The 16,556-nt window shown below is 49.1% G+C and overlaps 1 protein-coding gene across 1 annotated transcript in view; it reads right to left on the bottom strand.

The window, feature by feature from the left end:
* The window catches only part of LOC144169417 (uncharacterized), a 33,331-nt gene that overhangs the window by 447 nt on the left and 16,328 nt on the right, over positions 1–16,556 (bottom strand). Inside the window, exons 7-8 of the mRNA XM_077698549.1 lie at positions 12,751–12,867; positions 12,459–12,581 (exon numbers count right to left, since the gene is read on the bottom strand). Of these exons, the coding sequence (XP_077554675.1) occupies positions 12,459–12,581; positions 12,751–12,867 (240 nt within the window). The remainder of the gene's footprint in view (positions 1–12,458; positions 12,582–12,750; positions 12,868–16,556) is intronic.

Here is a 16,556-nt window from a genome sequence, read left to right as displayed (position 1 = left end):
ACACACTGCAGAGAAGTATTGCGAGTTTGAATCGAGCCGTTTAAAGGGGCCATGCAGACAAAATACAAGTTTGTTTTTTCGAAAGATTTCGTGTTTTATAGTGCTCCCAGCGCTTGTCTGGCTGCCAGTGATGCCGCATGCACCGAGATATTAATCAACTTAGGTTAAAATTGATTCTCCCGCCCAATCGTGTTTTTGGGACGTCAGCAATGAAGTCATAAGAGTGTATTCAAACGAACTTGCACTACGTGATCAGGCTCTGTAACCTTGTTGCCGTCAGTCCTCCCAGATGGCGCTACCATACTCGTCCACGGACCATTGCCCTCCGTTGATTTGCTTTTGACCGTATTTGCACCTGGCTTGTTTTTGCAACTGTAGAATACAATCGTTTCGTGAAACATGGGCTATCCTTGACAAACAGGGTCACATAAAACAACATCACTTATGGCAGTCGGCCAGTGTTGTGTAAGACAACTCCAAAGCGGCGACTGCTGTGCAGCTAAGACAAGCATAACGTGCCAAGTACCAACAGCAGTGCGCATCGGTACTTCTATGCTTACGTGTATTTTCTAACTTTCGTTGTTTACCGCACCATTCTTATTGCTGTAAAATGAGCATGTATTACATTTAAGGGCAAATAGCTCGTTCGGCAAGCTTATAAGCCCTGCCTAATTTGCATTTCCTTTTGCCGGCCTCAGCCAATTGCACGTAGGTTCTGTTGCGGGAAATGAGCTAGTGGGTCGCATGGTCATTCCCTTCTTTCCTAATTATATATAGCTTAATTGAGCGAAGTGTGCATTAACAGTGGTGTCAATATGATTCTAACGAGGCAATATTTCAAATGAACCAAACTTGTGTTTTGTCTGCATGGCCCCTTTAAAGGCCAACTGCACTCAAATTTCACCCTGGCTAGATGCCTTTGAAATGTGTAGTAGGTACCATGAGAACTACTGCGCCGCGACCGGTAGCTCTGTGCAGTGCGTGGTTATTCAGTTTCAGGCACTCAAAATAACGCCCTCGCAGACGACAAAGCACCTGCCGGCGTGTCGCGCCAACAGCCATTTAGCGGAAGTGACATGCCAGCCGTCCAGGCCGATCGGCCTGCCTCACAGCGGGAGAATCTAGGAAACTCGTATTTCGCGCCGCCGGTACGCCTGGCCGTCGAGACTCCGAAGAGGCTTCGTTATTCTAGTACACCATAGCTTCGTCAACCGTACGGTTCTCTCCTTTTCGAGTGTCGTCGCGACATCATGCCTACGCTGTATGCCGGCCTTGCCGGGACAAGCGCTCGCTTTTCCTTGCGCCTCCCACACCCCCGCACGCGCGCGCTCACACTCTCCTCCTGGCTGGCCGAGCCGGCCGCCTCGGCCGGTCCGCACAGGTCGTGCCGTCAGGCCAGGCTGTCTGGCCGCTCGCGCCGACGGCTGATACGTCACTTCCGCCTGCCTGTAATGGCCGCGTTTTGACCAGTTTCGTTTTCAAAATCGTCGATTTTTGCTGGTCGCTTGCGGCGTAATTACGCACATTTTAGGCATCATACTTCGTACATCGCGGTCTTTTTAGTCATACTATGCAGGAACAGTGATTTCGCGCGGTCAAAATTTTGAGTGCAGTTGGCCTTTAAGGATGCTTGATAGACTAAAACGCCGCTGCACCGACTCAACACTGCCTCAGTTGGGCAGGTAAAGCAGGGGTGACAAAGGAATACCGTATTTGCACATGGTACAAAGGAGAGACGTTTATTTCATCTGCAACCTCCCAGTTACAGGTGCAACTCCCCTCTAGGGGAAAAGGGGCGAAGGTGCGCAACGCGCAAGTGAGGGCGTCGTCGCTGCACTGGCCAGAGGGCTCAGCAGTCGAGACAAAACCTGAGGAGTGGTGTGCAGATGCGCGTGCACATTGCCACACTGGCCGACGGGCTCGCAGCAGAGAGATACAAAAGGCACGTGCTGCACAGCGTACTCGTAGAGACATGCCCGGGTAGCACGGACGCTGCTAGCCGGGCCGAATGTGGGCTTGATGCCCCCGAAAAATGAACCTACAACGCCCAGTTCACGAACAGCAAAAAGCCCCGTTTAGTGCACACCAACGCCTTTATACAGAGTGGGGGCACCACCTCCCAGTTACTCCAATCATCAGGTGGCGTCCTATACATCCCCTCCTTCCAGAGCTCTCAAAAACAAATGCTACGAAACAGTACCACCAAGAAACAGTCCTTGCAGCAGTCTCACAAATCCAGTCTCCGAGGTGGCACCATGCACCGGCCGTACCATGTGTAACGGTGGCCTGGCGATCCTGCAGCTGATGCAGGAGCTGGAGTGTCCAAAGTGTTACCGGTTGCTGCCAGCAGTGGCCCGGGAGACGGCTCTTTGATTGCAGGTGTCGGGGCCGCAGGGTTGGGGCTTTCCATGTCAGCTGAGGGGCTGACTGAGGATTGCTGCAGGGGACAAGATGTCTACGGTTTCGCACTAGTACGCCACTGGGCGTCTGGATGATGTACAAGAAGGGGCTTCTGAGCTGGGCTTAGGACTGTCACCCTTGACCTCGTGTCGCGCACCCATACTTCCTCTCATCGTCGAGAGCACGAAGGTCATGCGCTGCGTGTCGGTTATGGTAGTCTCTCTGTTGTCTTCGTCTCTGGGCAGCATCTCTGTCATTGGATTCTTTCACCTGGGGCCAATCTGGAACAAAGCTTTGAGCCGTGGCTGGCACGAGTTCACAGAGAGCGTCCCATGAGCAGTTGAGCCGGGCTGTAACCAGACACTTCGGGAGAGTTGCGGTATGCTAGCAGGGCCAGGAACGGGTCTGTGGCCTTCAGAAACAACTCCTTGATTGTGCGAACCATGTGCTCTGTTTCGCCGTTTGACTGCGGGTAGCGTAGACCTCTTTGTGACGTGTGAAACCGTAGGACTTCCCAAAGTCCTTGAAAGCTTTACAGGAAAACTGGCTCACTGTCACTGATAACAACTAAGATGCTGTGTCGGGCAAACATGCTCTTGATTGCAGAAATAACGAGTTCAGCAGAAGTGGATTGGAGTGTGATGACCTCTGTGTACTGAGAATGGTAGTTGACAACCACAAGGAACTCCTGATTAGCAAAATGAAACAAGTCTATGGCCACCCTCTCTCACGGAGCTTATGGTGCCTCGGTCGGAATCATGGGCCCACAGTGTTGAACGTGTGTAAAAGCACATGCTGGGGAGTTCTCTACTGCTGCTTTAACCTGGCTGTTGAGACCGGGCCAACAAACAGTCTCGGGCCACCGCCAAGCATCGACTGGCACCTTGATGACCATCATGCAGCAGGTTCATGATCAGGGTTCATACAGACTTCAAAAGCAAAAATTCAAGGGTTTTCAAGGACTTTCAAGGACCAGAAAAAACATTTTCAAGGTCCCCGTCTAACGTTTTATCTGGGATTATTTATAACTTTTCCAACACAATGCAAAAGTTATTTATTGCTAAATACCTAAGAACATTAGTGCACATTTTGATAGGTACTAACAGTTCGCAAATGCTCCTACAGCGTTTTTTATTTCATGGCTGGTATTTAGAGGTTTTTTTTCTTTGTGTTTTGCTCAGCCTGTTTGATTTCAAAACTTACTTAATGTTGCTTGCATCTCCTGCTACAACACCAAGAGTATCAGCTGAAATTAAATCAAGTCTTGCTGCAAGGCCGGATGAACTATGTAAACACCCACCATTTGCATGTAAAAGCAAACTGAGATGGAGCAAACGACGCACAACAAACATGCAATGAGCGAGCGTTCACAGACTAGACGGTAGATGCAAGATAGAGAACAGAAGCTGGCTTTCACTGGATTGTGCTGTGATATGGATTGGATTGACAAGTGCCTGCTCCCAATGTTGCCTTGTAATAATGAAAATCCCCCAAACTTGTAATTTCACGCAATACACTGAAACTTGATTGTTATAATGTTTCTTTACATTTGTTAATACCTAAAATCCACCACAAACAGTTTAGATTCTTGTGAAAAGACAGGGCCATTGATTCTCTCCGGAAAAATCGAGGGTTTTCCATTTAAAAATTCCAGGACTTTCCAGGCCTTGAAATTGACACTTCTAATTTCAAGGGTTTTTCAAGGTTTTCAAGGACCTGTGCGAACCCTGATGATGACTCAGCGTAGCGCTGCGGGCGCAACTAGGCGTCGTCCCATGAGCAGCAGGTCCTCGCGTATGGTGAAGTCCCCACGGTGCTCCCAGTAACGTCTCACGTTAAGCGGCAGCCGGTCCCGTCGAGGCCAACGTTACTAGATGGGTTCAGTTGTAAAACTCTCCCCACGCGCCGTGCATCGCCGGTGTCTCCGTTTTTCGGCGTGCTGTGAGAGGGCGGGGCCGGTGCATTTTGCTCTACCCGGCCGCTGTTCGTTGCGTGCAACCAGCAGCGGCCGGGTTCGGCCGTCACATCACGTCACATCACGCCTGTTCGGCCGTCACATCACAGCGCATGGTAATAATAAAGACTACTCACTACCCGTCAAGTTGTCCGCCTCCAGACTACATCTAGGCCAGAGTACTTCCTAGTAGCGGCTCAGGATCGCTTAATAGCACGTAAAAGCCGTTCTTCACGGCTCGTATTGCTTAGCTTTCTACAACAGGTCAGCCGAAGCGCATTTTGTGCATGCTTGCATCCGCTGCTCGCTGGCAGTCAACCACAAGCGCGAACGGTCTGCAGCGAGCTGGTAGCATAGAAAAAGCCTCTGTTAGAGCTTATTTTGATTGAGACTTCCGAATTTCATAAAAATCACAAAACCATTCATTTTATTTCCAGCCAAAGGACCAAGGTCAACATCGTTATATCTAGCCATTTGCGGTTTGAGCTACGTCGCTACGTGGCTTTATACTCGGTTACAACTCAAGAACGGCACCACCTCATGTAGTGTATCACTCCGCCACAGCGCCGGACCTGCGACGTCAGTGCGCGTGCGTTTTGAAAGGGGTTTGCTATGAATGCGTGATATCGTCTGCCTTGTCTCACGCAGTTTGTTTGTCGTCACTGGAGTCTTTTATAAGCATATTAAGTCCAAAATATCACGGCTCACACCATGTTCAAAATATTCCCAGTAACGCCCTACTTGCGCCGTGCGGAGAAACATCCGGCTACGGTGATAAGGCACAGCGGCAACTTCTGGTGCCGTTCTTAAGTTGTCACCGAGTATAGTAAAGGCCACTCGAAGAAGCAACTTCTCAATTTTATCGACGTCCTTTTTAGAATAGCATCTTTTCCGTGTTTTTCCCTGCCAATGGGGTAGCTTTACCAAACGTCACTAGCAAGCGACGTTTCTGCAAAAGGCAGAAATATCTCTAATTGAAAGAATTAGTCAATGAATAGACAAAATTAAATAAGCTTACATGTAAAATAAGCATACGCGATTTATTGGTTTTCACAGTAGCCTTTGCGGCAGACACAAAGAAAATATATGCAAGGTTCTTTTTATTTACATTCAACTCCACATCTTTTTTGCTTCACGTGAATGTAGCTACAATATACCGAAGCACGTTGACAGAAAAACAAAATAATGATTAGATACATGCAAGGTTTTTTTTATTTACAATAAACTCCACATCTTTAGTCTTGTATTTATGTATCCTCCCCTTCTCTCTCTCCTTCTTTACCTGTCTACCTGTGTTCCCTGTTCCCCACACCCCACACCAGCAGGCGTTCCGGTGTCCACCCTTAGGTGAGAGAAACTACGCCTGCTGGTAGTCTTTCCTTTCAATGTTAACAATACATTCATTCATTCATTGCCACTGCGCTAGCTTAGCACGCTTGGGTGCCGACTTAACCTGCACATTCAAAGCACGTTCTCGCTATAGGTATCTAGAATAGAAATGCATGTATGTCGCCAAATACGATTTGATGACGCGCGCAGCGAATTTATCAGAGTGAGTGTCCCTATTTGCACAAGTCCCTATTTGTACAAGGGACTTTTTGCATAGATCTTCGAAAATGGATCAAAACAAATCCCCATAGATCTGCTTTGCTTCTGACAGTGTTGCCATTGGTGGTGTACACATGCCATTTGACGATGTCTTGTTCATGAAAATGGCAGTCACACACTTTGGACTTCGTCGAAAGCTCCTTATCAATAACCACACTAGATGGCATAGCGAGCAAAGAGTTGCATCTTTTGGAACCTAGAAGAAGTGCATGTTCGTGTTGCTCTTGTTGCTCCTGTAGCCACTACACCAGGAAAGAAGCTGGTTGGCAGTGTCTGCCTCAGCCTCACATGCAGAGGCCCACATCAATCAAATGCAGTCGCTGGAAAAGCCCTAAACGTGCCGCTCGAACGGCATCACGCATTCAGCACTACTGAGAATGACCGCGCGACTGAGAAATGCTGGAGACCGGCCACTGAATGCGCCGGCTACTACGAATACTGCTCTTCGGCAAAAAAAAAAGGAGCCAGAAGAACCACACAAGGGGGGAAAAGAATACCATTGTGTCTGCTGTTTATTGTAGCTATTTTCTTCCAAGTATGTAAATAATTACCAGATGTGTGTGCCTACCTGCACGCCCGCGCACGAACGAGAAACGTACGCGCCGAGTGCTGAAGTACGAACGTGAAGGGAGCAGCATAACCGAAACCACATGCGAGTGCTCTGGCTACCGAGCCAGTTGCGACTGCAGCGCCACAGAGAGAAGGATCGGTGGCGGTTCCGGGCAACGCCGCCCAGTTTTACAACTGAAAATAATCTAGTAACGTTGCGCCGAAGCCACCCTTTTATGCAGTATGCTTTCAGCGTTGAGCACTTGCCGTCTGAAGTTTGGTGAGAACTGAAGTCTTCAAGACGTACGGCCAGGGTTGAAGGAAGGGCTGTCACGACCAGAGACACAAAAATTTCTGTGCTGTCCACTTTGGACATAGAAGAGCCTTCAGGATCTCTAGACAGGGTGTCTGCAGTGGCCAGGTACTTCCCTGGAACACACTTGACGGTGAACTGATATCGCATGAGCCTTATGCGAAATCTCTGGATGTAAGGGGGCATGAGGTCGAGATCAGTGGAGCCAAGAAACCCAACGAGCAACTGATGGTTGGTTTCAACGACAAACCTGAGACCGTGCAGGAATTCCTCAAACCTCTTGATGGCCCAAGAGACACCAAGCGCTTCCTTCTCAATCTGACTGTACTGCTGCTCAGAGGTAGTCAGTGCTCTTGACGCAAACACGGCAGCCCGTCGCTCTCCCATCTGTTGCTCCTGCAAGAAAACAGCGCCTAGCCCAAACGAACTGGCATCTGCAGACACATGGGTGGGTAGCTCCAGATTGTAGCTAGCCATACAAGCATTAGATGCCACCAGTTAGGTCCGGATCCCATGAGTTACCCCCAGTAATGTTCAGTTGTTGTTGTTGATGCCACCATTCTCTTCAATGTCTCAAAAGAGGTTGCTTGCGCTTGGTCCAAGGTCCAGATCGCATTCTTGTTCAAAAGGAGCCGAATGGGTGTAGTGACGGCAGACAGGATCAGCAGAAACCTTCCAATGTGGTTCAGCATGCCCAGGAAACGACGGATGCCTTGCTGTTGGCGGGTTCATGTCCGCAATAGTAGAGACTCTGTCGGGGTCAGCCAAGATGCCACTGGCGCTTACCGCTACACGAAGGAACGAATGATACCCCGAAGGAGCCTTTCGAGGCATTCAACGTAATGCCAGCTTGTTCTAACTTGCGAAGGACTGTTTGGAGTCTGCTGTCGTGCTCAGAACGGTCCGTGCTGAACACTAGAACGTCATCTACCATGTTCACACATCCTTCCACAGCCTCTAGAATCTGAGACATTTGGCGCTGAAACACTTCAGGAGCGGAAGTGATGCCGAAGTGCAGGAGGCGGTAGCAGTAGCGTCCAAATGGGGCTATGAAGGTAGTTAGTTCCTGACAGCTTTCAGATAGCCTTACTTGATGAAACCCCGATTTTGCATCAAGTTTCGAGAAGACTGTGGCATTGCCCAGACGCCCAAGTACCTGGTCTACTGCGGGCATAAGGTGTCTCTCCCAAAGAACTACTTGGTTCAACTTTGTAAGGTCGACACAAATTCTGTATTCTCCATCCACTGTGGGTACCAGCACAATACCAGCACACCATGGTGTTGGCACAGTGTCTCGCTGGATGACTCTGTCTCTTTCCATCACGTCTAAGTCCTCCTTAACTATGTCTTCGAGGGAAAAAGGGATGCGCCTGGAAACACCGAGAGAAAACGGAACTGCTCCAGGCTTGATGCGGATGTGGTATTCTTTAAGCATCTTGCCAAGGCCCGAGAACAGCGAAGCTGCGGCCTTGTCTGACGTCGGGGCCTGTTCGGAGCGGCCGCGTCCTCCATGGTGTCAACAAACTGGACGACTCCAAGGTTTACTACCGCCGAGTACCCCAGCAGAGGACAGTAATGTCTGCTACGACGTACAATTTTTTGCATACCGTCCGGCCTCGCCACAACAGGGTAGCAGGAAATGTCCCGAGCAGATTTAGGTGGCAGCGGCCCGGACCCAACAGCTGTTCATCCTTGTGTTTGTCTAGGTCCACTGGGCACCCTGCGATGCTCGGAGGTACCACAGAAACATCTGCTCCCGTGTCCACCTTGAACTGAAGGGGGCGTCCGTTGACATGAATGACAACATGCCGGCGTACCGTTTGCGATGCATCTATAGCACAGAGCTGGATTTGGCTTAAGTGCCTAGTACCATTCGAGTGGCAAACTGCTGCGAAGTGTCCGTTCCTGCGACAGTGGTTGCATGTGGCCCACCGTGCTGGCCACTCAGATCGTGGATGAGGGACATTGCCGCAAAAATCGCATGAAGACTTCGGGCCGGTGCGGCAGTAGGGAGGCTGAAAGACGTTACTTCGGGCAGTTTCGCACGCTGGGGCGGTGGCCATTCTGTACTGCTTATTCAAAACTGCGTCGATGTTTAGTGCGCCTGGTGTAAAGCCTGTCCCCTGGCGCCACTTTTTCTTATTTTCAGTGTCTTCGTACTGAAGCGCTTAGATGAGCACCTCGTTTAGTGTAAGCTTTGGATTGCGGCCGAGCTGGTGAGTTAAACGAGAGCCAAGCAAACCTACGATAAATCTGTCCTGAACAAGCCGGTTGTAGATTTCCTGAGAGGCGTAGTTGCATTTCTTCACAATATTTCGGAGAGCCATGAAAAACACGTCGACTGACTCGCCTACCACTTGCGTGCGCTTGTGGAACCTGCTCGATTCGTATACCTCGTTGACGGGGTGTACAAAGTATGCCGAAAGATTCGTTGTCACGCCGGACTACGAGCGATAGGCCTCAACGTCTGACATGAGAGACGAAAGCACCTCACGACCTTGGGGACCTATACAGCAGAGAAGCATGTGTGCCTTGGTTTCTTTGGGGGCGGAGGATAGCCCTGAGGCGAAGGAGTAATCCTCAAATTGTTGAAGCCTAGCGGTCCATCGTGCTGGCTTGTCGAAAGTGAACTGTGGCAGAGTTTGCAACGTGTAGCCGGCGGTCACGGTGGAGGCGGCAGCTGGGTTATTCTGCATGTTCCGTGATTGTCGCAGGATCCCACTCCTAACACCATGTAGCGGCGCCTGGCTAGCACGGACGCCGCTAGCCGGGCCAAATGTGGGCGTGATGCCCCCGAAGAATGAACCTACAATGCTCAGTTCACAAACAGCAAAAAGCCCCATTTAATGCGCACCAACGCCTTTATACAGAGTGGGAGCACCACCTCCCAGTTACTCCAATCATCAGGTAGCATCCTCTACATACTCGTCAAGTATTAGGTACAGCCTATACACAGTAGTGCAACGACAAAGGAGCAACCCAAGGCATAAGCCAGCAAATGGAAGAGCTTGCGGGGTTTAAATCGTTACGTCCCGGATCTCCCAGAGAGGTTTCACCCCGAACTGTCTTCCGAACTGCCCTGGCGAGAAACGGCTCGATTCCCATCCGAAACAGGTCAACAATATTAGGTTATAACCACCAAGGGGCGGAGCGCCCGCTGCGTGACAGTGTTTTATAACCACAACAGTCGCTGGTGCCTCCAAACCTGGCAGGAATTGGAAAAGGTTTGCCTGGCTCTATGCAGTGGCACGGAGGTGAGCTGGCCCTTAGGGACGAGAGGGGAAAATCGCCGCACGACGGTACCCACTGAGCGCTCGTGCAATCGCAGCGGACACCAGGATCACCACACCCTCCTCTCCTTAAATGCCCTCGCCGATCTGAGATTTGACCAGCCATTGCCCCCAAGCATGCAAAAGAAGGCAAAGCAGTTTAAAGGAACAAGGCCGTCTCAGTTCCACCCCATTAAAAAAAAAATCTACAAAGTACACTAATGACGCTACTCCAAAGAGTGCGAATGATACATACAAGAACAACAGAGAGTTTTAGCATAGTGTTACCGTGTTTACTTTGCCGTTTACCGTGTTAGTGGGAGTCAACTGCACATGCGCGAAAGTTACCGTAAACGGTAACTTACCGGCACAGGCTTTACCGTTGCCAGCAAGCTTCCTCAGCAGATGAAGTGTACTCTCATGTCTTGGTTGCAGAAAATGCAGTGTGCTCGGCTCTTGATGCTTGGTACAGCCGATAAAAGTAATGTTGTTTATTATGTTTTTCGTGCTCAGTGATGCTCAGGAGCACGACAAACAACTATTTTTCTCAGGACGGAGAGCAAAATGGCCACCCCTACTGCGGCTAAGCCTCGCCCGCCTCAAATAATTTGGATAACTTTCTGGGCTCGCAGAGTGCTTTTAGGCTTCCGAAATTGTGCTGGGCAAGGTAGTGTATGTTATTGAGTAATTACTACAGCATATTTTGCTCATTTCTCGCCGAAATATTCAGCGCGGGCATAAATTCTAGTTTACCTTGATTTCAATTCAACTTGGTAGATGGCACCACCAACATGTTTTTTTTTAAAACTCTACAGCTGATGGCTACAGTATTCTCAAAACAACTAATGTTATTGTGAACACTTCCATCAGAAAAGTGAAACATTCAAGCTACTTTACATGAAAGCAAATAGATATGAGCAACAAAATTATGTGTGATCTGCTTTGAGAATAATTCATCGGATGCCGCTACCTCGACAACGGCGTCCTGAATACGCAAACTGCAAACGGTGTGCTAAAACGTGTCCTACCGTTTTCAGTGGTAAACGGAAACTCCGGCATCCGGAAACACGGTAAACAATAACGCAAACACAATAACGATATGCTAAAACTCCCTAATATCTGCACGTGTCACTGAGCAATCTATTACCAGTGACGGGTTAAACATGTATACACAAAGAATGAAGCCATGACAATGTAAAACGATTGCAATGATTGCAACACTGAAATACTGAGTACACTAGCGATACTATTGCTCGTGTTTAACCTATCGGATAGGTTAAACACGAATAAACAAAAATGAAGTTATGTAAATATAAAGCAATTACAATGAGTATGGACTATGAAGATAATAGGCTAAACATGACTACAAAAAATGCAAAGCACCACACTTGGTTCAGAGTAAATAAAACTAAACAAAGTACATGCTGTACATAGTTCTCGGCTGCACCCACGCTTGGGATAGTCAGCGGCGGTTGTGATGGAAAGTTCTCCCCGAAGTTTCGGGGCTCTGGTGGCTTACCACAATGTGCAGGGGATGATGGCGTGGGTGACCACTTTATGCACCTGTGGCATAACACATGGCAGTTCTGCTCAGCACTACACAAGGTGCAGTTCCACCATCACCTGCTGTTCCGGGGCATTGAATGGTAGGCCCACAGGCCAAGGCTCAGGTGGCACATGAGGTGCTGACAGCCGCGTTGTGGATGGTGGTTCGGCAATGAGGAGGGAGGGGGCGTGATGACCGGTTGGGCAGCAGGTGGTGCCTGCTGCGGTGCCGGTTGAGGCGAGATGGCCCCCGGCGGCGACAATGACGCTGGAGCTGCCACTGGTGCCAGTATTGACGCAAAACTCTGGATTCTGCGCGCATCTTTGCGTGCGCAATGCCAGCAGCCGGGAGTCTGACAGGAACTTCGGCCCCCATCCATGACCCCCGGCTGTAGCAGCCTTTTTCTTCCACTTCAGCTTGTCTTGATGGACTCTGCCACAGTAGTGCTGTCGGAAGTACACGGGTATGTGGCAGAGTCCGCACATGCCCACCCCGCTTGGCAGCGCAAAGTCCGTGGCCATCGCCGCCTCATCCTGTTCCTGTTTTGCGATAGTGAGGCCTCCAAACGGTGTGGTACCCAGTCGCGCGGCAGTTCGCAGGAAATCTGCCTCTGCGACTGCCACTTTCCACGCAACCGTACAAACCGAGCAATTGCGCAATAGCATAGGACACCACGATTCCCACACCCTTAAACGTAAGAAAGGTAGAATGAAAAATAAAAATGACGTAGACCCAGCAAAGGTATGAGAAAACTGTGGGGCATAAAATAGTGTCGGAGAGGTGGGATGGAAGGAATGGGCAGAATTCTGTTTTACTCACTGTGTGGCAGAGATGCATAATATCGGCAGCAGTGAAATACTGTGTTCTCTCAGCAAGGGAAGCAATGTCGACTTCTCCAACCGTCATCTTTGCACATCGAATTTTCAGGATTTGCTCCCGTGCCTGCATACAAAGTTGACAAAAGCATGTTGGTTTGCTCACGGCAACCAGATAAAACTAGCTTCGCTACATTGCAAAAGCATGCTGCGTACTGGCTCACCAAAGCACTGCTTTTGAACCTTGTACTTGAAAATAAGAAACGCTACAACTGCTGCGATGAACAGTTGCTTACTTCAGTGTCGGGTGGTGGAACGTAGACAATCAAGTCGAATCTGCCTGGCCTCAGCAAGGCATCATCAACGGCATCGGGCTTACAAGTTGTGGCCACCATCACGACGCTGAGCTGCTCCTGCAAATGGTGAGAGTTCTTATGCACCACTACTGATTCCAAGTGGAGTTTTACACCGTATTTACTCACATAATGCTCGCACCACTATTGTGAGCTGCCAAAACTTAGATTTTTTGTTTCCTCACATAATCCTCCCTCCACCAAAATTGCAACAGCGAAAGTTGTCTGTCTGTGAAACTTCGTTCGGCGGAGAGCGCGGTGTGTCTAGACGCGCCAGGCGCAAGGCAGCCTAGTACCATTCCTCGAATGCTACTCACAGTTGTTGGGCTGGTTTGTAGGTAAGTTCGAGGTCTTCATCCGTTTTGACTCAAAGCAAGTGCTTCAAGCGCCACATGAAGTTCATGCATATGTTTGCACATATGAAAGTATTGCACTTGAAAGGACACTAACGGGTGGAAACAAGTTGGCTTGTATCGATGAATTCTGGTGCCGAGAATCTAAATACACCATTCTCGCAACCAGCAGTTGTTTAATAAGGCAGAAAACGCCAGAAACGCGAAAACAGGGGACGATGCCCCGCACGCATTTGGGTATTACGGTTTGTGACGTCACAAAAGTGGTGAACAGTGAGAGCTCATTGGAGAAGCATTTATAATATTTTCCTAAAATACACAGTTCCTAGGGGCTTGAGCCCATGAAATACAAAAGTAAATCGAAGCTTTCCATGAACTCATCATATCTAAAAAAAAAAACACACACTTCAGCTTTTACACATGCCATCTACTGCATCCAACCATATATTCTCCGCTATGCCACTTCTGTGAAGCCCCCAGGACACTCTTTCATATGGTAGGGGGCTGCGTCCACGTCCCACAACATTCGCGAAATCTCTCCATTTGTTCTTGCGAGCTTTGGGAGAGAGCTCTGACCAGCTTCGACCTCAATGACCAGCGCCTGCTGGTGTTGAGGGCTGTTGAGGCTGGGAAAGCGCAAGGGGTCTTGGACTGAGGACTACTACTCACCATTGCTTTTTGCAATAAGCACGTTTACTCTCTCTCCCTCTTTTATACTTTGCGAGGCAGGCTGCTTCCCTCACTATTCAGTCAGCCATCATGCATTCAGTTTCGCTTTCAAAAAGCAGTGGTACGCAATTAGCGAAGTCAATAACCTACGACGGTGTTGAGCTTTTGCAAGCAATGTACTTGGCAGAGAGCAGCTAAAGTCTCTCCATTCTAATCGGCAAAAGGAACAAGATGCACTGCAGGTGGTTAAGCGAGCCGCCCGAGCTTCCCATCTCCTGTTCTCTGTGCGCGGAGGGGTGGGAGTAGGAGGAGGAGTAACACTTTATTTAGAATGTTGCTAGCACTAAAAAATGCCCGATTCGAACGTGATTGCCCGTGAAATGAACTTACTGCGAGGGGTTAGCTGACCGATCCACCCATTTGCCCCGAGCCACCGTTGATAATCCGTAAACCGTGCGTCACTCTGCCCTTGTTATGTTCGAGCCAAGAGGAGCACGGACAATGACTGCCGACACGGCTGCCGTGAAGAGCGTTTATTTCACGCTGGATTGGCACCGTGCGAGAGATGATATAAGATGGCTGCGATGGCCAGACGACCGGTGAAATGAAGGTGCGCTCCTGAACGGCGCCATCCGGGAGCCCAGGAACGCCCAGGTTGATATTTGAAACGCCACTTGTTGCTTCAAAAGAGGCTTCGCTGGCAGCCGGCTGTACGGGGTCTGGGAATCCGCGGCAGATGGGCACACTGGCCGCTCGGGAATTTGAGAATGTTTCTCATTCCGTTGTTGAAAAATCATAAATGCCAAAGCCAGCCTCCCTGGCCACACGAACGTGTCGCAGTCTGACATGGCTCGGAAACATAAAGGCTACCGTTTCCAGTGTTTACGCTCTAGACCGCACCGGTACTGCTGGTGCTTCGCTCCTAGTTTGTGACGCAACGGCTCCGTCACGAAAAAATGAAAGGGACGTGGGCGAGAGAAATGCCAGCTTTGTTTGATTTTTTTTCTCAGCAAATAATGCATCATTGCTCGTCGAACAAAAGGCGAGAGAGCTACGAAACGTATGATCTTTCAGTTAAAACAAAATTCCATTCAGCCTTTAGTGTCCCTTTAATAAAGGAACAATTTTTCCCACCCGTGGTGTGGTGTCCGAGATAACGTATTTGCTCCAGCACTACCAGAACATTTCCTGGCACAGTAGTGTTCTTTTGCCCCATCAGGGGGCACCACAGGTGTTAAAGAGTACACAGTACACACCACGTGCGCTCACACGTGCGCGCGCTCTTAGCACGCATGCGCTACTATACTCTGGTGCAAGTTAACCCTTTGAGGGTCGAATTTTTTCGCCAAATGCGACCCCCCAGGGTCGATTTTTGTTATTGCTGATTTAAATTCTTCGAATGAATCTATTTTGAGAAAAAATTACTGTAATTTTTTAGGGTGACCATAAAGTGACAAAAAATTCATTTGTGTTGTTACATACGTGTGGTTTATTCATGAGTAACACAAGAAAAATTCGAAATAAATACGAGAGAGTAACAAGCCGGCACCTTTTGAGTGAATCAAGATCAGATCAGTTTCGCGGGTGCAAAAAGCGGGAAGCGTCCAGAGGACGATACCAAAACCAGCCGCTGCATGCGGGCGGATGCGCGAGTGATAGACGCACTGCTCCAATAAAATACACACTGGTGGGTGATACCCAGCGCGCCCCCTCGTTACCAAATGCGCAAGCGATAGCCGGTGCGTCGCTGAAGTAAATCATAAAAAAATAAAAAGAACAGCCATCAGTGCAAGAAAATAATTTGACGTATTTCCGCAGTGTGGCAGCACATGCCAAGCAAGAGAAGTTGGCGAAAAAGGCGCGCTTTTTAAACATACAAGCGATGACGTACACATATGTTATTGACCATTTTGAAGGTGTTTGCAGAGGACGTATATGCAGTCCGTGACTCTGAAAGGGTTAAGAATGGCAGTAGCTCATGTAGTGTGTCACTCCGCCGAAGCGAGACCCGGGTGTCAACATGTGCGCGTGGTTTGAAATGAGATTGTGCATAATGCATAACATTGTCTTATTTTTCACACCTAGATTTTTTGCAGTCGCTGCAGGAATTTAAAAGAAGATTCCGTGCAAGAAATCACGGAAATTCCTCCCGTCAAGCTCAAAATACTCGCAGTAAGGCCCTTTTTGCACCACGTGAAGTAACAGCAGGCTGCTGTAAGGAGGCGCAGGGGCAACTTCCGTTGCCATTCTTAAGTTGCCCCCAAGTATAGGCGGCATTCGCACAGCCCACGATCGTCTTTTGGTTGAGGAGGCAGTCGATCTAAAATCAGTTTTTGAGGGCTCGCTTTCCGATATTTCAAGTTTCTCATTGCTTTGTTCTGTGCTGGTTTCAGTGCCGCTTCGCCATGGGGCAGTGCGCGAAAACTGTTCCGCAAGCTGGCACTTTGGCGTCAACGAGTTCAGTGTGCGCCCACCACCACCAGGTGTGGGACCAAATTAATAGATGTTAACCAGAAGAGCGCATCTTTGGTACCGTTTTTACATTGCACACCCTACGAAATAAGGGCATCTGGACAGTTGCTGTAGTTTTAATTTCTCTTCTGGCTTTTAGCCTATAAGAATTGCCATTGAAAGGTTCATCACATAACACTTGTTATACTAAACTATTTAGATGAGGCAATATAGTGCACGTACTAAAGGAGGAAAAACCAGTGAGGAAATGAGGAG

This window comes from Haemaphysalis longicornis, unplaced genomic scaffold, assembly GCF_048455015.1.
Source record: "Haemaphysalis longicornis isolate Haplotype H1 unplaced genomic scaffold, Haemaphysalis longicornis Haplotype H1 scaffold_2, whole genome shotgun sequence".
NCBI lineage: Eukaryota > Metazoa > Arthropoda > Arachnida > Ixodida > Ixodidae > Haemaphysalis > Haemaphysalis longicornis.
This window is presented reverse-complemented; position numbering and strand designations above follow the sequence as displayed.